The following is a 23,930-nucleotide window of genomic DNA, read 5'->3' on the forward strand; positions in this document are numbered from 1 at the left end:
CGCAACCCCCCCAGCCCCGACGACACAAATCACCCCCGCCCAGGCGTCGCTCCTCGCAGGAAATGGCCGGACATGGAAGGTTTTGCACACTCTGAGAAAGGCGTTTTGCCCCAGGAGACAAAGCTCCTATCCCGAACTGGGACCTTGATCATGGCTCTGGGTTAAAGAGCATGTGACGTTTCTGAGGGCCATGGAAGGGGCTGGAAAGAAAGAGAAACTAGACAGAGGTAGCGTATGTTGAGAACGGACCGCTACACAGTAAATGTCTCCGGCAACCCCAAAGCGACCTGCACACTCAAACCAGCCGAGGGATAAAGCGCCTACAAAAAGCAAACACTTAAGTGTTAATACTGGGGCATCATCAAGAACTCATGACCCAATTCTGTGCTGAACCCAGGGAGCCACCTGTCCAGGTTTTCGTCCAGAGAAGGACAGCCAAGACGCGGCAGGTGGGAAAAGCAGGGCACGTGGGGACCGACTTCCAGGCCCAGGGCAGCGTCAGCACCTCGGGGGTCCCCAGCCGCAGGTACAGCAGGGCTGTCACGTTACAGGGGGACCCTCAGGAAGACCTCAACTCTCATCCAAGCCGCCCAGCTTTCGAGCGATCAAGGCGCAGCCGCCAGAGGCTCCCTGACGGCGGGGTGGGGTCCCTGGGACACAGCCTTGGCCACCGGGTCTCGCCACTCCGAGTCCAGACTCGTTCCTCCTGCTGGCTTCCGAGCAAACAATCGTCTCTCCCCTGGACACGCCCCAGATGCCATCAAGCCCACCAGGCTCACAGCACAAGGCATGAGGGGGGGGCCTCAGACGCCCCCACGCCTCCTCACAGCGGCGCCACTTCTCTTCAGGAGAGGAGACCAGGTCAAAGGGAGGTGGGGCAGGCGGGTGTTCTAGCAGAGAAACGCTGCGTGGGGAGGACGGCGGGGAGCTGAGCCCGGCCTGGCCGGGGAGAGGCCGGCGGTACCACTGCCCGGGCACACCGCTGGGGTCGGTGCTCTGTCCCAGCGCCCACTTCCCGGGGCACGCGCCGCGGGGCGGACGGAGGAAGGAAAGTAAAAGGGCAGAAAGGGAAGAGGCAAGCCCGGTCACCTGAGCCCTGGGGAGAGGGCCAGACACGGAGGGAACGGGCGTTAAGACCAGTCAGGTGCCACTGGGTTGCTGGTAGAAAAAATTCCACCACCACCGGCGGGAGTTAGAGAAAAGTCAGTTCCTGAGAGGCAAGGACAAGCAGGGGCCCCAACGTGGAGTCACTGTCAACTTGGATCTAGTGGCGGCAGCTCCAGAGGCCTCCCCATGTGTGTCCCACATCAGAGCGCATGGTGGTGGCAGCAGGGCTGGGGCCTGGACCAAGTGCTACGTGGACCAGAGGCCCGGCAGCCGGAGGCCGGGTCCACGGCTGGCCTGGCGACCCCCAGGCCTCCACCAGACGGCTCTAACGGTTGAGGGATCGCAGTCGCGCTTTGATGAAAACTGTCTGAACCCCAGCGGCGGGGGCCGGAGGAGGGGACACGGAGGGTGCAGAGGCGGCAACTGGACGACGGCCAGAGAAAGGTCCTCGTGGCTCCTCTTGGCCGGAGGGCGCCGGCGGGGGGAGAGGCGGGGCCAGCGCCGTCCCGGGAAGCCAGCGCCTGGCCTACTTGGACAGCTTGCTGATGACCCTGATGAGGGCGCCGTTCTCGTCCTTCAGCCTCTGGTTGTCGGATTTCAGTTCTGTCAGGACCTGCCGGCGGAAGGGAAAGGCGAGTCAGTCTGGCTGGTGACGGGGACCAAGTGCCCTTCTTCCTGCTCACGGGCTGGTGACGGTACCGTGCGGGGCCACAGCCCCCCCGCGCACACAGCAGGAACAGCCCCTTCCCCGCGTGCCACCCTCTCCTTCTCCTGAACCAGTAACTATTCCAGGGTTTCCTCCCCGGAACTCACCTCTGGTTCAGAGAAACCAGGGCAGTGCCATGTGTGCTGGGGACACAGGGAAGGGTCGGAAGAGGTGATGGGGTGAAGGGAAGGAAGGCGGGAACGCGTGGTGGGGGGCACAGCTCGGCTTTCCCATCACACCCCCAAGACGACTTAGGGTCTTGCTTCTGGTGCCGTGTGCCGGAACCCGCTGAGGTCCCCGCTGGCCGTAGCACATGTGTCCACAGTCAACCCCCAACACCCAGGAGCCCTAACCTAACCTAACCATCTCCCACAGCAGAGCCCTAACACCCAGCCCCCCAACACCCAGGAGCCCGAGCACGCCCTCAGGGGGCTGGGGCTCTGCTGTGGGAGATGGGGGTGGAGACGTCTGTTCTCCCAGCCCGGCCTCCCCGGACCGTCACACTGTGTCGCGCAACTCGCGAAGCGAGGGAGCAGCGGCCCCAAGCCCAGGCTGGGAAAGTGTGGGGTGTCTGACAGCCCCCACGGGTCCCGATGAGGGCACGGCTGGTGTGCGAGCCTTGCTGGCGGCAAGAGAGAGTCAGGTCAGAGGGAAAGTGCTTCTTCACTGTGAAGGCGACAAAAATCCACACCCACATTTGTCTGGGGCGAGTGTCCTCTGGTCAGTCATTCAAACCTACAGGCCCCTCCATGTTCCCAGGGCTACTTCCAGTTCTGGCTCTGCTGTTAGCACCCAGGGGTCAGTCAGATCCCCATAAAGAAAGGAACCGTTCCCTCAGCCTCTCACGGAAGATGCAGGTTAAGTCGCAGAGGGAGACCTAACCTCGTGTGCACAAACCACAGACACACGAGGCACTGGTATGGAGGGAACAGAACATCGGAGCACCAGGACGGCCTCAGGGTCTGTGACGCAGCCATCCTCAGGTCCACAGACGAGGGCCCGAGTCCAGCATCACTAGCGCAGCACAGCACAGCTCCTCACTGACTGCAGAGCTCACCCCTTCCCCGCAGACGCGGTCGCGGGCCGGAAGCCGCGACCGTCATCCGTGAGCTGTGCCGCTTGCGGCACGCCGCTCTCCTCTCTGGCTTTCCATTTTGTACCTAAAGAAGCCATCCCCGCCCTCGTCCCTCACAAAGAGGGGCTCCGTGGGGGCCACAGCTGTGACAGCATGCAGTTAGAGGGCATTAATCCAGGAAATACCAGAGCAGGCCTGTCCTCTGACCTCTGACCTGACACCGTCGGAGCCTGGCCGGCCTCCCTCTTCTGCCTCCACCCCTTGGCCTCAACTGCCCAGACACTCAAGCCAAGAGGCTCGCAGCAGCCCGCGGGCGTGGCCTCCCTCCTCTTCCCCTGCCACGTGCCCTCCCAGGGCACCCCGGGGCCGGCAGCCTGGGCGCCAGCAAGACTCTCAGGCCGTGTTCCCACGACGGGAGCCCCGGGTGGGAAGAAGCTCTACATGGGGACAGGCCGTGTGTCACCGCTGGCAGCTCGTCAGGTTGGATCTGAGCCGCTCCCCTTTAAAAGCATGTACAAACGCACCCTCGAGCCTTGGAGATTTATGTCCCCATTGAGACTCAACTCTTTGGGAAAAACTTGGCCAAGGCACTTTCCCAGCTGCCCGAGCTCCCGCGGCCAGCTCCAGGGAGCGCCAGGAAGGAAGAGAGGGGCGCGGAGGAAGCGTGAGGAAGGCGGGCTCAGGAGGGAGAGGAGGAGGCGGAGGGGATTCTTGGAGCCGCATGTGAGCACGGGCCAATTACGCACGGACACCCGTGGAGGCGCCGTGCACGACGAGCTTGCGCAGCTTCCCCGCTTCTAAGTGCCCGGTTTGCCGCAGTCTGACAGGAAGGACAAAGAGAACGAAGCAGCTCCTCTCCAACGTCACCTCTTCCAACCTTGGGTGAGGAGCGTGCGGCGCGGGGTCCCGACGCTGCAGCGGCCCCGGGGGGAGGCCGGCCCTCCCGAGCGCCCGTCGGTGGGGACGGCAGCTCCTCCTGGAAGGGGCTGGGTGGCGAAGGCCCAGGTCCAAAGCCGCGTGGTCTCTGAGCAACGCCCACCTCTCAAGGGCCCACAGACACGGCGACGCGCACACAACGGCCCGGCTCCGGGAAGACGGCGCTTGTGGATGCTGGAACCTGACCCCACGGAATCCCCACGCGCCTTCTGTGGGTTTCTCCGTGACCCGGGCGGGCCTCTCTGCGTGGCCCTGCTGAGGAGTCGGCACTGAGGGGCCGCAGGCTGCCCCCTCGCCCCACACCAGGGCTGCCAGGCGGTGGGTGCGCAGCCGGCCCGGAGCCTGATGTCCTTGGCCTGCCCGCCCCGTACCCTCCAAGTGACCTCGGGCAAGTTACTTCTTCTGTGACTTGGTTTTTCCCATAGGAAAAGTGACTGTTATGGGGAATAAATGAGAAAGGGCGAGTACAGGGCTCAGCACAGGCCCTCAGACGACAGCCGCCTCCAGGGTCACCAGCCCTCCTGATCTCACGCTCTCCCCACCAGGAGGAAACCGAGAAAACCGGGCCATCTTCCGGGGGACCCATCCGCCCCAGGTCAAAGCTGGCTCATCTCCTGGCGTGAAGCTTGGCCCTGACGTGCTGTCACGAGGAGGGCCGGCAGGCTGCTCGGGGCCGCGGGCCACCTCCCTCTCAAGTTTCTGTGTCACAGCGTCTCCAGCAGGATATCCGCTCCACCCGACAGTTATTCGGGTGCTTCAGATCTAGTGGGTACTAGTTGCCAGCTACTGACCCCGAAGACACAGCAAACGGGCACAAAGAAGAACAGGCCTGGGTCAGGACTAATTGGATTGTTGCTACAAATTAAAAACTCATATCAGAGAGTGAGACCGCTCAGCAGTGAGGACCCCTCACGCCGCCGCGGTGAGAAAACGAGCCACATCTGCGAGCCTGTCTGCAGACCCACATCCAGGGACAGGCATCAAGTGCAGAAGATGCATTTTCTGGTTCTCCGGTGAAGACGAGCCCCCGCTCCCCTGCCGCCTCCTCGGCAAGCCCCCTGCTGGCAGTGGGGCTGGGGGTTTGGCCGTGGGAGGGCACATCCCCAGGCCCAGATCTGTGACAAGGAGGAGGGCAACACCCACCAAGAAGGGAGAGGGATGGAAAGACCCAGCAGGGGGTGGACGGAGCGGGGCTGGGTCAGTGCCCCCCCAGCGCTCGTTCTTGTCAGGTCCTGGGGCCGCGGTTCTCAGCCCAGCTGCACAACAGAACCAGCAGGGGAGCTCTGAACAGACACCCGGGCCTTGGCCTCTGAGGGGTGTCTGGCACAAATGTGCTCGAGCCCCCAGGGGTCTGGAATGTGTGGCCCCTGCCCTTGGCCACCGTCACCCCAGGCGCAACCCGACTGCTCCAGGGACTAGGTTGCACTTGGACTGCTGTTGATCGAGACCCTGACCTCCCCCCAGAAACGTGTGCGCGTCCACACACAAGTAGGCGTGGACCCGTCTGGCTGAGTGACCTGCGCTCCGTCTCTAGGGGAAGAGTCTCACGAAACCAACGGCAGCCCAGGCCGGGCCCCGGCCCTGGGTCGCCCCGGCCCATGCCGCCTCTGCAGACCACCGACCTTCACAGGAACCCGCGTGCAGGCTCTGGGGGCCGAGCGCAGAGCCCGGGACCAACAACAAGAGGGAACGTGCCTGGAGTGGAGGAGGGGAGGAGGGGGCAGGCCTAGAGCCCCTGGGGGTCCGAGCCCTCGATGGCCTCCGAGAGTCTGGCCACAACCCGGGTCAGGGCCCTGTTCTCGGCCTGCAGCTGCTCGTTCATCTGCTTCAAGGTCTGAATCTGTTTTAGCTGGTGGAGGTTCTGCAGAGAGTGAGACACGAGGGACAGACAAGCAGACAGAGACAAGACGGACCAGAGGAGAGAAAAGTGGGACAAAGAAATCACATTGACATTTTGTTGACGTTTTGTTTTTGCTTTTAGTTCGCATGCAAGAAGGGAAAGGAGAGAGGCCAGAGGAATGGTGGGGGGGGGGGGGGGCGCGGCCCAGGGTGCCCGGAGCTTCTCCCAAGTCCAGCTGCTGCCCTGCTCTCCGCTCCTCTCCTCCGCCCCCCCCATACTTGGCCCCCTACTCCCACTTGTTTTCTTTCTGTGTCTTTCTATTACCTCATTTATTTCTCATTTAAAAAAATGGAACGAGGCAAAGAAGAGAGGGCCTGTTGTTGAAGTGTTTTCTGTGGGAGGCGCACCTACAGAAGACCCTCTACCTTTCCTGGAAGTATCATCGCCAGGCCTCCTCTGCTGCCCGGACACGCCTGTTCCAGGATCAAGAACTGCCCACCTGCCCCCACCTGCTCCGGGAGGGTATGCACCAGGGAACCCATGGCAGATTATACTGTCTCTGCCCGGGTCACAGAGAGGCTGGGAGCTACTTAAAGCTGCCACAGACAGCCTCCTGCGTGGAATCACAGCTCTGCACAAAGGTGGAGGGCATCGTGTCCAACGAAAATGGACCGGTGACCGATACCCTTGCCAGTCCAGCTGTTAGCATGTGTTGCAAATGGAACAGAACAACCCGCCCAAAGCCATGCTTCCCAATCCCCGTGTCCCACGAAGGATCTAAAGCCGGCAATAAACTGAGTCCTATCCAGGCCTGCTTCCTGTCACTAGTCCTTCCTAAGAGTTCTCTGACCCTGAAGCTGAGGCCACAAGCTCTGGGAGAGAGAACGGTCTTGTCATGCGAACGGGGCTTCACAGACAGAGATGACAATCTGTGGGCTGTGGTGACTACAGACAGGTCGCCGGGCACCAGAGGAAGTCTCTCCTGCCCACGTGGACAGGAAGGACAGAAATGAAAGATGGGAGGAGTTATAGCTGTTTGGGAGTGAAAGAAGCAAGAAAATGAAAGGCAGCATGAAGATGAAAACAGTGAAAAGGAAAAACAAGCAGAGACAAACGGCTGCATCTCTTTCCCCACAGAGGCAGCATCGCCACCGTGGGAAAAGGGAGGGTAGCCACACAGTTCTGAGCAGCCTGCAGCGGCCGGGAGAGGACAGAGAAGGTCGTGGGGCAGCCTGCGGGACCAAATTTAAGAACCAATGGAGAGTCCCTGACTCTCACCCTTCTTTGGGTCGACACTGGACCGAAGCTTTCAAGGCAGTCACGGTCCTTACGTGAAGCGGTCCTTGCCTCCTGGTAATTAACGTTAAACTAGGAGGACGATTCCGGTGAACTTGTGCACAGGCAGGCAGAGGGGGAAGAATGTGGCCATAAAGGCAGGAAGCTGCCGTGGGAGCGAGGCTGAGAACAAGGCGTGGTGGGGAGGCGGTGGGAGGGCACAGAGCAGGGTGGCCGGGCAGGCTGCCAGGGCAAGGAGATTGAAAAATCCGAGAGCAATCTCATCTCAATCTCCTCCCATGCGCGGGCCTGGGGCAAGGGGAGGAGGCGCCACGGGAAAGCTCTCCGCCCGACGCAGGCATGCTGACCCGCACGCCTGGCGGAGGCTGGGACGCGACCCCGCTCCAGCCCAGCCCGCGTGCGCTTCTCCTGGGGAGAGTCCATAAACACCTACCTTCCCAAGTAAAGACCAGAAAGGCGCAGCCTGTGTCACCACCACGGAGCCCCACACCCCACGCGCGAGCCCACCTTACGGCTCCCGGAGGCGGGGAACAGGCCCGAGTCCCTCTCTGTCCCTGAGCGCCCGGCTCCTCAGGGCTCACTGGAGGCCACAGCCCCTGCTCCCTGTGGGCCACTCCCGGAGGGGCTGAGCATCTGTACAAACTGGACCAGCTCCACTCGCCCTCAGCTCAACCGGGCCCGGGTGCGGCCAGCACCTGTGCTGCGGCCGGCTACCGAGTGCCCACGCGTGTCCCCACGACTGCTGTCTGCGTGCAGGGCCCGAGAGCTGACCAAGCATCCCGAGCCTCCTGCAGCCAGCACGCCAGCTTCACGATGCTTGAGCCTGTACGTCTGAAGCCTCTGTCCCCAAAGAGGGTCCAGGTCGGCTGGCGGGCGGCTGGCACGGCCCCCCCAGTCCCTGGGTGGAGCGGGGCTGTCTGCTCACCTGGCCGGGCTTCGAGCTGAGCGAACGTGCTCAGGGCTGAGCCGGCAGGAGCTTCTCCCCCAGGGGTCTGCGACTAGCAATGCAGAACAAGGGCAGCTGACTCATGAAGAAATTTTTTAACTAAAAGAAGATTGGCTTTCAATCAGTATACCTACTGGTATGGGGCCTAGACGGTCATGGCCGGGCTCCGCCTGAATTTGAGGTGGGCCAGCACACGACCCGGGGCTGAGCGGGGCACGAGCTTCCATGTACCTGACCTCCATTGAGGAAAGAAAAGGACTCACGACCTCGTTCATGAAATCTCAGCCCGAGAGGCTGATGAGACAGAGAGAAAGACGCACCTGCCCCAGCCCATGGCCCCAAGGGTGCCTGGCGCCTCTGTACTCAGAGAGGGAATCAGGGGTGGGGGGGAACCCAGCTGCTCCCCCTCGGCTTGCAATCCGGCCCTCGTGTGGGGCTGAATGGATGAGAAAGCACCTCCCGGCTGGAGGGTACGAGGCGGCCTGGGCCCTCAAGGGCCCTACAAGGCAACAGCTCGGGCCTTATCCACGCTCCTGATCAGCGTTTGGGCCATTTCTTAATGAGCATCCTGTTAGTTGCCAACAGATAGTACAACACAAGGCCTTCAAAAATGGAGGAGCCCCTGCACAACCGTGAGCTGTGGACCTGCCATTCAGACTGTCCAGCCTGCGAACGTGCTCTGAGTGGCAGGTGAGGTGGGCCTAGAGGAACCAGCAGCTGGAGAAGCAAAACCACCAGCTATTTTTGCTTCTGGCTGTTCTTGAGACGTAGGCGGCACTGCCTGACACCGCGTGTGGGCGTCCCGGCACGTCCAGGATGGGGAGCGTGGAGCGCGCACAGGGCTTGCCCCTCCCGCGTGCAGCAGCCACGCAGACCAACAGGATTCCGGGCATTTGACCTTGTTGAGCCCTGAGCAACTTTTTTCAGTAAAGAACCAACCTTCTCAGGCCATGGGAGCAATAAACGTCTCTCGCAGAGGGCTCCTGGCCTGAGGGCTCTGCTCACACTTCCAGGAGCCAGAGGCATGTGTTTCACGGGGGAAGATCCGCCGAGGGAGGAAAGCAGCCAAGCGGCACCCAGCCACCACGGCGGCCCCACGCGCTGCAGCCCTGAGGCCCGGGTCCATGCACTCCCACATGCACTCCCTCTCCCCTCCCCTGGGCAGCGCAAGTGCGGCTCCCAGGACGCGCTGCCCGATGGTCACCGTCCCCGGGGAGGGAGATGTGGCTGAATATTCCAGGGGCAAGAGCGGGGCAGGAGACCAACAGCAGAACCAGCCTGCCCTCCATGGAGGACTGGCTCCACCCGCGTGCCTTCCCGGCTCCGCTTCCCAGGCTCTCCCCCAGGGCCAGGAGCTGAGGACCTGGCTTCGGACTTTCACCTGTCCCTCCCTCGGGATGAAGCTGCTGCTGAGAAAACCTTACGAGTTCCGCTCAGGTCTGCCTCCAGCCTGATGCACGACATCCCCTTACACCAAAGGCCACGTCTGTCCCCAGAGGGGCTGTGAGGGGCCCCAGGGGCGCCGGGCGAGCTGAGAGCCAGGGTAGGGGCCGCGCACAGGCTCGCCTCGTCCTCACCATGCCCGCACCCCTCACGGGCTGCCCTGACCCGCCCGCAGGCCTGGGTGCAGGCACACGGCAAGCGCGCCTCTCCATACCTTCATCTCCTCCTCCATCTCCGACATCTTCCGCTCCAAGGCTCGCCTCTCCTGTTCAACACAACCAAACTGCTGAACATCTGACAGATTTGGAAAGGAGTCAAAACCCTGCCCCCCACCCCACCCCCAACTTATCCGGACCCCAAAGCCATGGGGATAAAACTTAGCTGCTTTCCAAATTAAACACAACCGGGGGAGATGGGAACCCATTACATGCCCAGGGTCAAGTCAAAGCTAGGGTTCATCGATAAATCTGAGTTTTCCCAACCCGAGAATGTCAACCCCAGAAAGACACTCTGAGAGGGGTCAGCGGGGGTCAGCAGTTGGCCCGGAGCTGCCCCACCTCGGTCAGGGCCAGCAGGATGTCTGCTCTTCTTAGGGCTGGAGTCCTGAGACCTCGACCTGGGGCAGAGGGTCCTGCTGAAGCTCCCCCTCTGTTCAAAGGGACGGGAAGGGTCCAGAGGCCTGGACCACACGCCGTGGCAGGCGAGCCTGCGCAGTTCCGCTTTCCCAGGGCGACGCAGACGGCCCCCTGAGGACCCTCCCGCCCCGAGCTCTCAGGAGACCGAAGCACCAGCAACCGAACTGCTCTCCAGAGTCAGGCAGAGAGGAGAGACGCCCCCCGGGATGGGATGCGCAGGCGCCCGCCTCCTTCAGACGGTGTCCTCCCCCCACGCACACGCACCCGCTTCTCCATCTCCAGCACCGACGACCGGTCGGCAGTCTTGTCTTGTTTCTGCTGGTGCAAACGGAAGGAACACATTGTTACTGGAGTGTCTCAGGGCCAGAGGGCCCGTCTAGTCCAGCCCCACCGGGCGCCCCGACATGTGGCCCAACCCACGGGTCCTGATGTCACAGAGACGAAGTCGCCGCCCTTCCGAGTTCACAGAATCCCCACCGGGAGTGGAGGCAGCAGCAGTGCTCCCAGGAGTGTGACACGGTCACAAGTGCAGAGGCGTTACCACACACACACACACACACACACACACACACCATACACACCACACACACACACACACACACCACACACACGATACATATACACACACACATACACACCACACACCACACACACACACACACACACACACACACACACACACACACACACACACACACACACACACACACACACACACACACACACACACACACACACACACACACACACACACACGGCCAACCATCTTCTCCCCCCTCACCGCCCCTGCCTCACCTCTTTCTCGAATCTCAGGCCCAGAGGAAATGAAAGTGCCTTTCCTCCTGTAAAGCCTGAGCGCCAGGCACTCTTCTGAGTGACCCCTTCCCGCTCTGCTCCTTCTGTTTTGGGGACCGAGGCTGCGATTTTCAGGGAGGACGGGCTGCCAGAGCCTCTCAGGGGTCCATTCACGGGACCTGCCCTGCTTTGGACAGAACTTTTTCTGTTTTATACACTGGGCTTCCAGGTAAGATTAGAACTTGATTCTGGATCATCTTCTACTTTAATATAAATTTTGCAGAGGAGCTAAAAACATTTAGCCGCCACAGCTACAAAGCAGAGAACAGCTTCAGGGAACGACTCTTAAAAAGGGCAGGGAAATGACGCCTGAGTCCCTTTTGGGCAGAATTTCTTACAATCAACAGATAGTTAGTGACGACAGAGTGACTACTTTTATGCCTAGTACCAGGCATGGAAACATTTAATAAGCACAGAAATTACGCTGGTCTTTCTTTTTCAAAAAAATTAAGGACTAGCTGGAACTGGCAGTAAACTGGGATTTCTGGCTCCGGTCCTGGGCTCTCACCATCTGCTCTGAAGGTCACAGCCGCGGCCTGTCTACACCACAAGCCTCTCTTCCCTAAGCCTGAGCAGCGCAGAAGCTGTGCCGATTTCACTACTTGGTTCACCTACACAAACAGAACTTAACTAGTTCTCTTCGACAAAGAACTAATTTTGTTTTGCCCTGTTTTAACCCTAACCCCTCCGAGTTCGGGTGGACCTTTCATGGGAACACGCCGTGTGTGCACGTGCTAACTGTTTCCACACGGATGTGTGGGGTCGACAGGCCTCCCCTCCACTGTCCTGCTGAACGGTCCAATTTTGGTAAAGAGCAGAGGCTTGGTCTGTAGCACCACCGTTTCTTCTGAATTCTAGTAACTTGTATTTGGCAAAACTCAGTATATTCCAACACACCCAGCAAAGCAGGTGGCTAGAAAGTCAATGCTCTTCCCCAGAGGCTAAAAGGCTGAGGTTATTTTCAATGCCCTCTGTGCAATCTGTGTCCCCGGCTCGCGACTCCAAAGCCGAGACCCCGAAGCTCAAAGGATGCACTGTTGGGGCTTCTGCAGAGGAGGGAGCGGGGCGGGCGGGCCGTGGCTCCTGGCAGGACCAGCCCGTGCTGGTTCAGGACCAAGTTGGCCCCGGCCGCCACAGCCAGGCGGGGCCCTTCCACGATGACAATGACGGACGGGCAGCTCCCAGGACAGGCCCACTCTGCGCTGGCCGAGCCCTTCAGGAAAGCGCAGCCCCTCGGGCGCCAGCACCCCTGCCTGCCCGGGGGTGTTGGGAAGGCACTGGCCCAAGCCCCACATGCTCACTGCCGTCGATCCCAGCGCTTTCGTCTCTGCTTTTGGATCCCACCCTGGGGTGGAACCGACAGCCAGCTCTGGTCTTCATCTGAGCTTCCCGGTGACAGTCCAAATTCTCATCCCCAGGCCTCCAGGCGGCTTCCTGCTGACCCAGCAATAACCCAAGACAGGGCTCGCGCCAGCCTTCAGTGAGGGTCTATCTCCCTGGCGGTGAGTGCACCGCCCGCTCTGTGCCACTACTGAAAGCAGGCCTGGCAGCGAGAGGAAGAGCTTTATCTGGTTCCTTGTTCCGGCACAGGTGCTGCAGGACGGAACCCAACGTCCCAATGACACCTTCGTCCTGGGTTTGCTGTGACCAAACCACGACCGACAAGGCAGGAGGCACACACTGCCCACGACCAAGCCCTGACGCTGGCCCACGCTCTCCGCTAAGAAATGAGCAGATGACCCGTAAGAGTAATTACTAGCACTCGGGGGCCAGAAACGGTCCACTGGACCATCAGTTTCCAATTTTAAGTTCAACGCGGTGTGAACCCCAAACCAAATCTCTGGGAGGGGGAGGGCTGACCTGATTACCTCGCCCCCTCCCCTCTCCCCCTCCTCACCTGGGCCATCTTCTCAAGCTTGGATTTCACGTCTGCCAGCTCGAGCTGGGCCTCCTGAAGTTTTGTCTTCAGTTTCTGGTTTTCGGTCAGGGCGCTCTCGTAGAGCTGGGGGAGGGAGAGGATGGAGTCAGGTCCCCACCCTGTGGGCGGAGCAGGAAGACAGAAGGGCCCAGGGACAGAGGATATTCAGCCAAGGGCTCTGGCTCTCCTGCCGCTGGAACCCTGAGGTCCCAGGTGCTGAACACAAATGATGCTCCACTGCCAACAGTGTTACTGCCCAGGAGGTGGGGTGGGGCAGGGAAGGCCGTCCACCACCTCCAGCAGGGAGGGCATGCGCATGGCTTAAAGACGTGGCTCCCACACAAAAGAGGCTTCCTTTTGGAGCCGCCCTCCTGTGTATCCATCTTAGCCAAGTTCTGTTCAACAAAACATTTTCTTAACAAAAAAGTTTTTTCCTGGCATCTTAAGCACTTGAAAGGGCAGGTTTTTGAGCCGTCCCTGGAGCTGGGTTCTCTCCCTCAAGAACCAAAGGCAACCCACCATAAAATGATGGAAACCCCCCAAACCAGACTGTTGCTATTTACCGTTGCCGAGAAGTATCTGGTTGACGTTCACAGGACCTCATTAAAAGCACGTGTTTGTTAAAAATATCAGAGTTCATCAAGTGATTCTCCGGGCCCAGGCAACCAGCATTACTCTCATTTCCCTTTCCACAATTCTTAACCCTTACTTTTTCCTCCACCTCTAAATATCTGACTTAGGCGCATTTTCACTGCACTGAGAACAATACGTGAAGGGGTCTTCATTCAGCTGGTTGAGAGGGGGGTAAATGTGCTGGCCGTTAGCATCTGTCGCTGGAGCACCTGCCCTCCCGCCTCTCAGCAAGGAAGAGGCAGGAGGGTCGAGTGGAGGGGACCCCTGCGCGGGGACCCGGGAGCCCCCACCTTTCTGTAGTCCCTGCTGCTGTCTTCCCCCGCGCGGCTGCTCAGGGTGGCCAGGCGGGCCTCGCGGGCCTCCCGGCGGGCTCTGGCCGAGGCCCGCTCGCTGCTGGCGTCACTGCCTCCCAATTCCAACCTGTGGGAGACACAGTAAAGGTACAAGTGGCTTCCGAGAACGAAAAGGTGGAGGGAGGTGATGCTTAAGGGCGGTGGGCGCCTTTCCTAAGATGTGCTTGAGCACTCTGGCCAGAACAGGCCCGGGCCTCCCCGCCTGCCGAGGGCACTGCTCGGGGGAGGAGGCCAGCACCCACCCAGCATGGAGCTGACTCGGGAGGTCGGTGGTGTGGCTGTGTGCCGACGGCAAGCGCAGAGCTTCTCAAATTAGCTTAGGGCCAAACAGCTTCCCTCAAGAGCATGCTTTTAAACGCAGAAGTTTCTGGGATCTCAGTGGCTCTTAGAAAATGGTTCCAATGAAGTGCCAATGAGCCAGAAACACACGGGCCTGGAGCTGCAAGCAGGGGTGGGTGAGGGTGGCAACCTGGGCTCAGCAGGCCGCCTGGACCCCCAGAGGTGTCGGGGGCGCCACCCGGTGCCGGGATAGCTCGCGTTGCACCCTCTCCTCTGGACGCCACACCTGTGACAGGACTTCATGTCTCGTAGCGACTGCACTTTCGGGGCGGACGGTGGCTTCGTCCCAGTACTGACTGGTCCATGAGTCAAGGGCCTCTCAGCTGACCTCCTGCTTAAGTGGACGGATGACTGGCACCCTGGTCCTTCACACTGGCTCCTAGTTTTCTGGCACTCTGCTCTTTCCAAGCTAAAAGGCGGCCCACGGAAGGGCCACGTGCAAACCAGCCCTCCAGGGCTCTACCCCTGAACCGGGCGGTGTGAAGAGCCCCAGCTGCGGAGCTTCCGCCCGCGTTCCTGTCCTGCAGGGGCCACGCGGGCGTGGGGGTGGGGGTGGACTAGGTACCAGAAGAGGCTGAGCAGGGGTGGGGGCAAAGCTGCTGATGACACCAAGGGCTGTCTTTTCCTCACAGAGGTGCTCAGTCCTACAACATTTTCTACTGCATTCTTTTCCTTCTCATAGTTAAAAAATCTTTTGTAAATAGAAATCTCTTTATTGACTTTCCTGATTGCAAAAGCAATACATGCATGTTGAACAGTTTAAGCATTGGAACTAAAGTGTCTAAAATAGAAAGTGAAAGTCACCCCACGGTCCTGCCCAAGGAACAATCTCTACCAACAGTTCAGTTCATATCCTTGCAGGATGTTAAACAGGGATGTCAAAATAAATATTTCTGTAAATAAAACCAGAGAATACCTTCTGTGGTCTCTCCCCTATACCTACGCACTCACGACTGCAGGCATCTCACCATGTAAGTAAAAACACATTTGCCTCGTTAAAAAAAAATGACTGCGTAGCCTTCCACTGTATGGCTGTATGACAGTTTAATCCTCTATTGATAGACACATATGGTTTGAAATTTTTTAGCTACTGTAAATAATGCTACAATAAGACTTGTCTGTAAATCTTAGTGTATTTGTTATTTTCTTAGGATAAAATCTTAGCAGTGGAACTGTTTGGTCAAGAGATAAATAATATTTTAAATGCAGATATATATGTTACCATACTGCCCTCTAGAGAGGTTTAAAACTTTTCAATCCAATAGGAGAAATATCTTATTGTTGTTCATTTTAATGCTTTAAAATCATTATGGAGGTTCAATACCTTTGATTATTTACCTTAGTTTCTGAAGGGCCTATTCATAGCCTTTGTTAATCTTTGCCTCATTATATTGCAGGAGCATCCTACATACACGGGGGCTTTTAAAACTATCTAACATAGGTTGCAAAAAATGTTTTTCCCTACTTTCCTTTTTGTCTCTTTTAATAGCAGAGATTTTAAATTTTACGTAATTAGAATGATTCTTTCTCCACTGAGTTGGAAAGTCATACATGACTTTTGGGGGCTGTCGACTGTGTTCTAGAATCTCACTGTTTTAACTGCTACAGTTTTATAGCATATTTTGAAGTCTGCAGGGAAATTTATTTTCACAAATGGTCATTATAATGTAACAGAGTTCACAAGAAATTAACTGTAGCAAACAAAACACCACTCTCCACCAATTTTGCAAAGCGAATTTTCTGCTGGGTTAGTTGGAAATTATATTTATCCTAAGCTGGTGCTTGGTGAGAGGGCAAGCAAAGGAAGAATACACGCAAGTTTGTAAATTTTAAAATATATTAATAAGGTAGAACCAGCTCAATTATTAAACAAATTATGAAACTCATTTGCCCTATGGTATCCTGTAACTACATCTTCCCAATCTCCTCTTAATTTCGTCATCAGAGGAACAGTGGAAAATGGGAGATTCAAACTCTGGCTCCACATTCTCTATTATTTTATAATAATAAAATAACGCAAGCTTTTCTCTAGTTGCAGCGAGCAGAGGCTACTCTTCGCTGCAGCGCATAGGCTTCTCATTGCAGTGGCTTCTCTTGTTGTGGAGCATGGGCTCTAGGCGCGCAGGCTCAGTAGTTGTGGCTCACAGGCTCTAGAGCGCAGGCTCAGTAGCTGCGGCGCGTGGGCTCTAGAGCGCAGGCTCAGTAGTTGCGGCGCAGGGGCTTAGTTGCTCTGCAGCATGCGGGATCTTCCCAGACCAGGGCTTGAACCTGTGTCCCCTGCATTGGCAGGCAGATTCTTAACCACTGCGCCACCATGGAAGTCCCAGTCTCTATTATTTTATTTTATTCTTCAGCAAGATCAATTTTGTACCCTTAGGTACTAGGTGAAAAATTACAGAGGATCATTCCCCAAACTCTGATATGCTTAACTTTTCAGCAACTGCAAAGCAGGTCTTTGGTTCACTGGATAAACTATTCCTGGGCCCCATGTGGGTACAGGGAACAGTGTCAGGCTCCCTGAACCAGCCAGTCAGGCTGGCCTCTCCTCTGCCCTGAGTGCCCTTCTGTACTTCCATCCCTCCCCTGAGACGGCCTGTCCAGTCATCTGTACGCTACACGAAGGTGAGGACACTAATGTCTCCCTAGCCCTGGCTGGGGGGAGCGGGCACGGTGCTCAGGGAACCAACATGGAGGTGGGATGCAGCGTGACTGGACAGAGGGGCCCGTGCGGGGGCCGAAGGGAGCCGCTTGTGACTGTGGGGCTGTGGAAATGAGACGGGAGGATGGAGAGAGGCTGTTACACTAGGCAAAACCACGTGCAACCACACATGCGTCTACTCACGAGTGTGAGGCAGGCAAGGTCTTACCTAGAAAGTCGTTCATGCTGGAGAAACAAGAGACAAACAAAAAAATCAGCATTAGCAAGGGACTGACATTTATTATTTCCGTTTACAAATGTACTCTTCAAATCAGACATCTCAGCTTCACGGCTGAAGACAGGGGTGCAGCCTCACAGTGTGAGAAAAGGCTCCTCGGCTAAGCGCCCACGCCTGTGCCCATAACTTGCGAGACTTGAGGCTTTGGGAGCACATCTCATTAAACTGGAGTCCAGCAACGTGTGAAATGATCACCCGCCCTGCCACCTACCAAGCCGTCCTGTGTCCCAGGACTGCCTGGGCCTGTGTGACAGGCTGCCTCTCTGGATCTCAGCGTCCATTCTACCCACCTCCCTCCACTCACACCCTCGGCCCTGCCCGTGTGAACACGGTATCCATGGCTGTGAAGGTCCAGGACGGTCCCCACTTCCTCCCAGGTCCCTAGTGAAGGGAGAGGAGAGCGGGGGAAAGGCCCACACCCACCCCTAGGATGGTGGTAAAAAAACGAAAAGAGTAACAAAGTACTGAGATCTCAGAAGAAAGGAGTTTACAGATTTGACCTCTGAGCTCGGCTACCTATGGTCGCTGCAAACAACAATGATTATGCCTTTTACATTTATTTTTAATCACAGATGACCTTTACCCTCTATCTCCACTTTTTTATAAAAAGAACTGAGGCCAAAAAAACCCTCAATTGATTTAAATGTATTTTCCCTCCTTTGAGGTGTTAAAGAATAACAAAACCCTCAAGGGCAGACGAAAGAAGGAGGACGAGAAATCAGGCCCGGTTACCTAACAGGAGCAGCGAACCCCTGCTCCTCTGGCCGTCGCCTGGGGACACTGCTCTGTTGAAGGCCACACCGCGTGAGGGCCCCACATACCACACCCTGAAGCTGCCCAGGGGGGCAGAGCGCCAGCACTGCTGGCTGGAGGGACCAACCAGGTGACCTCGCTGCAAGGTGGCTTTTCCCCGTGGACTTCTGTCTTGAACCCGGGGCTTCCATTCATCAGTCCTCTCGTGGGCTTTTCCAAAACGTCCTCCGCCTAACCTCAGTCTGGGAAGTTCTCTCTCCACAGGCCTAGAGCTGGGCCTTCTTCCATGAATTGTAAAAAGTCCCCCAGGTGACCCATCACGCAGCCCAGGTTAAGCACCACTAACCATGGGCTTTTTAATGTGAAGACGTGTCCCATCTGAGGCGGAGGAATCGGTGAGAGACCGTGCGCTGTGTCTGTAACGTTCTCCTACACTGGAATCGGGCACCCTAAAACGTGTGAGTCTGGGATTCAGGAATTCTCCTGTCTCACATTTATAATATCCCATCAATCACTGCTTTTACCAACATTAACTAAGGGTTGTTTTTCTCTGACTTGAAGACTTTTGTCAAAAAAGAAACTAAATTTTAGCCACGTCTCAAGAATTACTTAATATATAAAAACGCTTCCAGTGTGCTCAGTGGTGCTGAGGTTTCCCCCGGTGGCCATGCCCACCTGCCAGCTCTGTGCTGAGAGCTGGCCTTGGTGGTGCCCGGGGGGCGTGGGGGGCATTCACAGCTCAGGGGGACTGCCCAATGGGACACGCCCCAGACCCGTGAGTAACTGAGGCCGGACTCCATCCCAGGCAACGCCAGGGGCCCTACTGAACTGAAGGACCGCGGAGAGCAGGGCCCGTAGGGGAGGCCCCGAGGAGGGGCAGCAGAGAAGCTGTGTGAGAGCAGTGCCGATGGGCCCGTCTGAGCTGCGCGGGGCAGACGGGGAGTCCGGGGGCCCCTTCCCGGCAGAAACGGACGAGAAGATGATGCTCGGGAAACGCGCACACACACACATCCAAGGTCTCCCCGCACCCCCCTCCCTGCGGCTTGGCCACCGCCTCACTCCCAGTGACGCCCCCAGGGCCTGCACTGCTCACCAAACACCCAGCCAACAGCTCAGCCTTCGGGAAGGGGCCTGCCAGCCTCAGCATCGGCTGGGCCTGGGAACCAGTCTCTGTTCTGACATCTAGACCAGCGACTCCTCAACGCCCTGCCAGCTCCGCCTCGCTTCGCAGCTGTGAACGCACCACACTGGCTGCTGCTGGTTAGAGCAGCAAGTTAACTCAGGACCTGGGAGACCGGGGTGGGGCAGGGCGGGGACTGAGCTCACAGGCTCCCGTCCACTCTCCCGCGGCTTCTGGGCAGAATGGCCTTTCTCACGCTCCATCGCCCCCATGGGAGAGCCTCTGGGAGCCTCCCACGCCCTCCCCAGGCACGGAGAACGACCCCTTTACAACCTCGCCAGCTTGCCCCACGCCTTGGTCGTCTTCTTCCACAGAAACCCAAGCACACCTGTGCCCAGGGCGAAGACGGGGGCCTGGCGACGTGACCGACAGACGTGTCTGTTTACCAACTCGGTGGTGCCCAACTGTGGGATCTCACTTGAGGGTGCGGTAACATCCTCTCTGTAAGAATGTGATTCGTGGGGGGAGATTTTACTACATGTCCAGCTTTCAGTCTGCTGTGCCGACGCTGGCAGCGGCCTCTCTAAGTGAAGAAAGTTCTTCCTTTCATTAAGGCAGGGAAATCTGGCTTCTCCCAGGCCTCAGTCTGAGCCATTCTGTAGTATCAAAGCGTACTACTCATCTCCACTGACCGACTCCTATCAGAGCACCGGGTAACTAACCTTTCCCACTCGGGATGGCCTGGAAGTACTGCGGAGCTGCTGATGCCATCATCGCACCAGCAGAAGTTCTCACAGGGCAGCATCGCATGCAGTGACACTGAGTGGCCTCTACTGAGGAGGCTGATACAAGATACAAACAGGCAAAAACTTAAAGACACAGAAAATAGGTCAGCACTGCCACGCAGCAATCAGAAAAAGCCCACGGGGTCCTGGCAGCCCCAGGCAAGCCCTCCCCAGAGGCCAGCCTGGAGGGCGGTGCGTCCTACGGGGGCTGCCCAAGAGCGGCACTCCTATCTCTACCTGCCAGGGGTAATTGAAAACAAACAGGACAGTCTGCTGTTTGTTGTACTCTTCAGGCATGTAAGATGCGTGTTATCAAGTTCTTTGGGATGAACTTTCATCAGGTGTTGTGACGAGTAGACTGTCACCTGATCCAGGTGTCAGAGGAAACAGGGGTCCCTCCAAGCCCGCCCTCCATCCTTCTAGTACTCCCCCTCCGCGCCACCCCCCCCAAATCCTGGAGCCCTCTGGAACCCTCAGGCTTTTTATCATTGCCTTCAAGGACTCGCCTTAGCCACGTCCCGAGAAGGTGACCTAACTCCTTAGAGAAGAGTGAGAGTCTCAGAAAACAAGATTTGGGGCCATAGAGGTAGCACGGTTGTAGGTTGTAGAGGTAGCACTGTTTGCCATGAAGCAAACAGTACCATTTCAAAGAAGGAAGACACCTGGGATTTCTGGAGGAGATGGTGTTCTCATCGTAACAGAAATTAGCCTGAGAAGACAGTTCTTGGAGGCCAGAGGGCAAGTGGGTTAAAAGTGTACGGGACCTGGGACTCAATCCCCAGCTTCTGATAAAATGGCTTTGGTATTTAGATCATACTTCCAGAAACTACTGGTTTGCGTGGTTTCTTGATATCCTAGATAATCTGGTGTTTGACAAACAGTGGTTAGATTTAGGGAGAGAAAGTTTGGGTTTCTTGGGTAAAAGGAGCAGAGTGGCTGAACTGGTGGAGACTTAACTTCCATTTTCCCTCTTCCTCCTCCTGTCACTCAAACTGAGCACAGTTCACCGTCACCCGGACACTGTGTCTCAGTCTGAAGAGCTGACTCCGTCCCTGCAGGGAAAGCACGGAGTGGGTCTGGAGAGCAGGGGGCGGGGCAGTGCGGGCTTGCCTACGTGGTCTCGCCGGGGCGGGGGGGCAGTAAAGGACAGCGTCAGAGGCTGGGGAAGGACATCGAAGACCCTCCAGAGCGGAGCCTGAGAGTCGGCCCCATGGGCAGCGACTGAGGAGAAGCCCCAGAACACAGGGCCTGGGGCCCCAGCCAATCTGCGCCCTTCGGAGGCCAGGAGCGGGGTTCCCCTCGCCTGTGTTCTGGGAAAGGCCCATCTCTCCCTGCAAGCTCCCCCCGTGGACGTGGGGCAGCGACTCTCACTCCACTCTCGAGCCGGGTCTGAACGGCGCATCTGCCCATGGTGACGCCGTTTATTTTAGGAGAGGCCCGAGCCTTCTACGCAGCCTACAGGTTAAGAGCAACGTCCCGTGGCACGTGCTCTAGTCAGGACGTCTCAGGAGGACCTTCTGCTTGGAGACTGCTGCTCTGCCGCCACTGAAAACAAACACCTGATGGCCACTGAGGCCGGGCTCTCTGGTGTGTCTGAGCTAGAGGCAAACGGCTCAGAGAAGGAATTACTTTCACAGCTTTTATGGCCCAACTGGGGGCCACAGACATTGTGAATGGGGCCTGCAGCAGCAGAGACTTTAGAAACCAAAGCGAACACAGAAAACAGAAAGTAAAAAGAAAGACGAGCCAGACGCACCATAATTTAAAAAATGCTCCAAAACCGAGAAGCAGGCTCCTTCCTCTCATACCTCCTGAATTCTCCCATAACAATCTCATGGGTTGGGGCCTGTTTCTAATAAAAGAACAGAACGAAGAGCACCATGAATTCAGATGGAAACCCTGGGAAGGGACGGAACAGGGCTGGCTTTGATTTGTGAAATGTGGAGACTTCTCCGAACACCAGAGACTGGCTAGGAAACCCCCCACGAAAGCTTTTAACGTGAAGTTATCGGGAGTTCAGGAAGGCAGATAATTAAAACCAAACTCTTCTGACCAAGTTTAAAATAAAATCTTAGCTCTGGAAGCTGGGCCCAAGGGAAAGGAACGAGCCACGTCACGTGGCCACACCAAGACCAAAATGGGCCTGACGCTGCAGCGATGGGAAAGCCTCCGGGTAAACCTCCTACTTCACTTCCGTGTTCCTGGGAGAGGCCAGAGCTCTGAGGAGCGTGGGTGTGGCTGCAGTGAGGACCTGCCGCAGACCTGGCCCAGACCTGGACGCTACCTGAGCTCTGGGGACAACCGTTCTACGACGTTTGGAGTTTGAGAATCCTTCCCTATACTCGTCTCAGACGCACTCAGGCTTCCTAAGCCTTCTGCCTGCAGGGAAGAGCCCCCTCATAACGCAAAGGATCGGGGCTCTCGGGAAACTTGGAAGGGCAGCCTAGTGGGCTCCAGCTCTGAAAAGGATCTTTCTGAGTCTTACCGTTCCAGTAATATATCTGGGGGTCCTGAACAATCTGGAGATACACGTGGGGGCGGGGGGGGATAAAAACTTCCACTATTTACGCAGAGGTGTGACAGTAGGGCACAGTGACGCTGAGGCCTGCGTTAGGTGCTCTTCCCTGTATCTAAAAAATGAGTATTCCCTTAATATCACCAGACGTCCAATGATATTCATTTTCTCTTGCTGCTGCCCCACCATCGGCTTGGCCGCGCCCTGCTCAGGTTCTCATGGGCAGAACCGGGTGTCTGCTGGCTGGGCTCTCACCGGGAGGACCGGGGGAAAACCGCTGCCTGTGGCCGCCGGGGCTGCCGCTGCTCCTGGAGGCCCCCGTGTCGTTCCCCACTTCACGCAGTGACACGGGGGCTCCTTTCCACACTCCTCTGCCATCAGCCAAGAAAGCTCTCTGCGTGCAGGGCTGGTGACTGGATCAGGCCCACGTCTCATAAGGTCGGTGACGCCCGCAACAGGCCGAGGGAGGGCCACCTCATCCCATACACGGGCCCTGAAGCCCAGGCCGGGGCATCGAAACGAGCCAGTTTAGAAAGTCCCGCTTTAGAAAGACATGGTCTCGTTTACCTGTAACATCCTCAGAGGAAGGAACATCCACAGTACACGGCCAGTCAGCTGCAGTGGGGTGATTACAGACATTCTGAATCAGAACACTGCCGAAAGCACGACTGGTGCTGGGCAAGTGTGCATCCACCGAGCAGCCGTGTGTGCCAGAGGACACCTCCAAGCCAGATTCTAACAGCATTAAAAGTATTAAGTTACAGCTAACTTCATCTTCCTTTACTCCTCGATTTGTCTTTACCAAGTACTTAATACATACGGGGAAAAACAGGAAAGTCAAGAAATACAGTACTTATAATCCCGTTTCCACTGTAAATATTTCTGAAGAACCTCACTGCCAGATTGCAACGACCCTACCAATTTAATACTGCACGTAGAAAGGAGATGATTGAATGCTACCGCACATATTCTGGTCCATCTCACTGTATTTCAAATGGTAGAAAGAGACCCATCTTCTGCTATATCTATAGACCACGCTGCCCAAACATTACTGGAATTCTACAGCTCTTATTTTCTATGCAGGCCTGTACCTGTTCTTTATGGATATTCCCAGCTTCTGAAGACTTTCTAGATATTTTGGGGAACTCACAAAATGTACTTATTGTAGAAGGAAATATCGGAACGTACTAAAGTTTCCCTGAAATACCCAAGGCAAGCCCTTCGTGTTTAAAGGCCATCTGTAAACCCCTATGATCCGTAAGCACACTTGCAGACTGCGGCGTCTTCTCCAGGCAGCTTTCACACGCCAGGTGACGGTGACCAAGGACGACGAGCTGCTCTAACGCGTGTGGCTCTAGCCAGGGGTCATGTCACTCACACTGAACACACACTTTCACTTAGTCTCAGGTCTGCACTGGCGTGCACGGAGTTGCAGTAGCCCCTGACATCGCGCAGACGATTCCAAGTGCGGCCTGAGCGTGGCCCCCGGGGCTGTGAGGCTCTGCAGGGTAGTGGGTCCCGCCACCCCGTTAGGGCCATCGTCATGCCTCCTCAGCATCAAGCTTTCCAGGCCCACAGCCTGGGAAGAGGTGGATTTGTCACCTGGGAAATATGACTGTCCAGCAGCCTATGTGGGTAGCAGTTATTTTAATTTTATTCAGACTAGGTTGTGAATCAAAACCCTTGCCAAGGGGTTAGTGAGGCTCTCCAGACCTCACCTCTTAAGAGGAAACAGATAC

At 57.0% G+C, this 23,930-nt stretch overlaps 1 protein-coding gene across 7 annotated transcripts in view; it reads right to left on the reverse strand.

The window, feature by feature from the left end:
* Positions 1–21: 21 nt before the first annotated feature.
* Positions 22–23,930, reverse strand: part of PPP1R12B (protein phosphatase 1 regulatory subunit 12B) — a 194,315-nt gene continuing 170,406 nt past the window's right edge. For 4 of the 7 annotated variants that reach the window (XM_060299036.1, XM_060301322.1, XM_060301606.1 and 1 more), the window contains 7 exons: positions 16,950–16,966; positions 13,681–13,810; positions 12,737–12,841; positions 10,249–10,302; positions 9,564–9,614; positions 5,520–5,685; positions 22–1,720 (listed from right to left, as the gene is read on the reverse strand). In XM_060299036.1, the coding sequence (XP_060155019.1) occupies positions 5,551–5,685; positions 9,564–9,614; positions 10,249–10,302; positions 12,737–12,841; positions 13,681–13,810; positions 16,950–16,966 (492 nt within the window). In that variant the 3' untranslated portion in view covers positions 22–1,720; positions 5,520–5,550. The remainder of the gene's footprint in view (positions 1,721–5,519; positions 5,686–9,563; positions 9,615–10,248; positions 10,303–12,736; positions 12,842–13,680; positions 13,811–16,949; positions 16,967–23,930) is intronic. The other 3 variants (XM_060299520.1, XM_060300378.1, XM_030844405.2) reach the window with 3 other exon arrangements.

The sequence above is a fragment of the Globicephala melas genome, chromosome 1, assembly GCF_963455315.2.
Source record: "Globicephala melas chromosome 1, mGloMel1.2, whole genome shotgun sequence".
Classification (NCBI taxonomy): Eukaryota; Metazoa; Chordata; class Mammalia; order Artiodactyla; family Delphinidae; genus Globicephala; species Globicephala melas.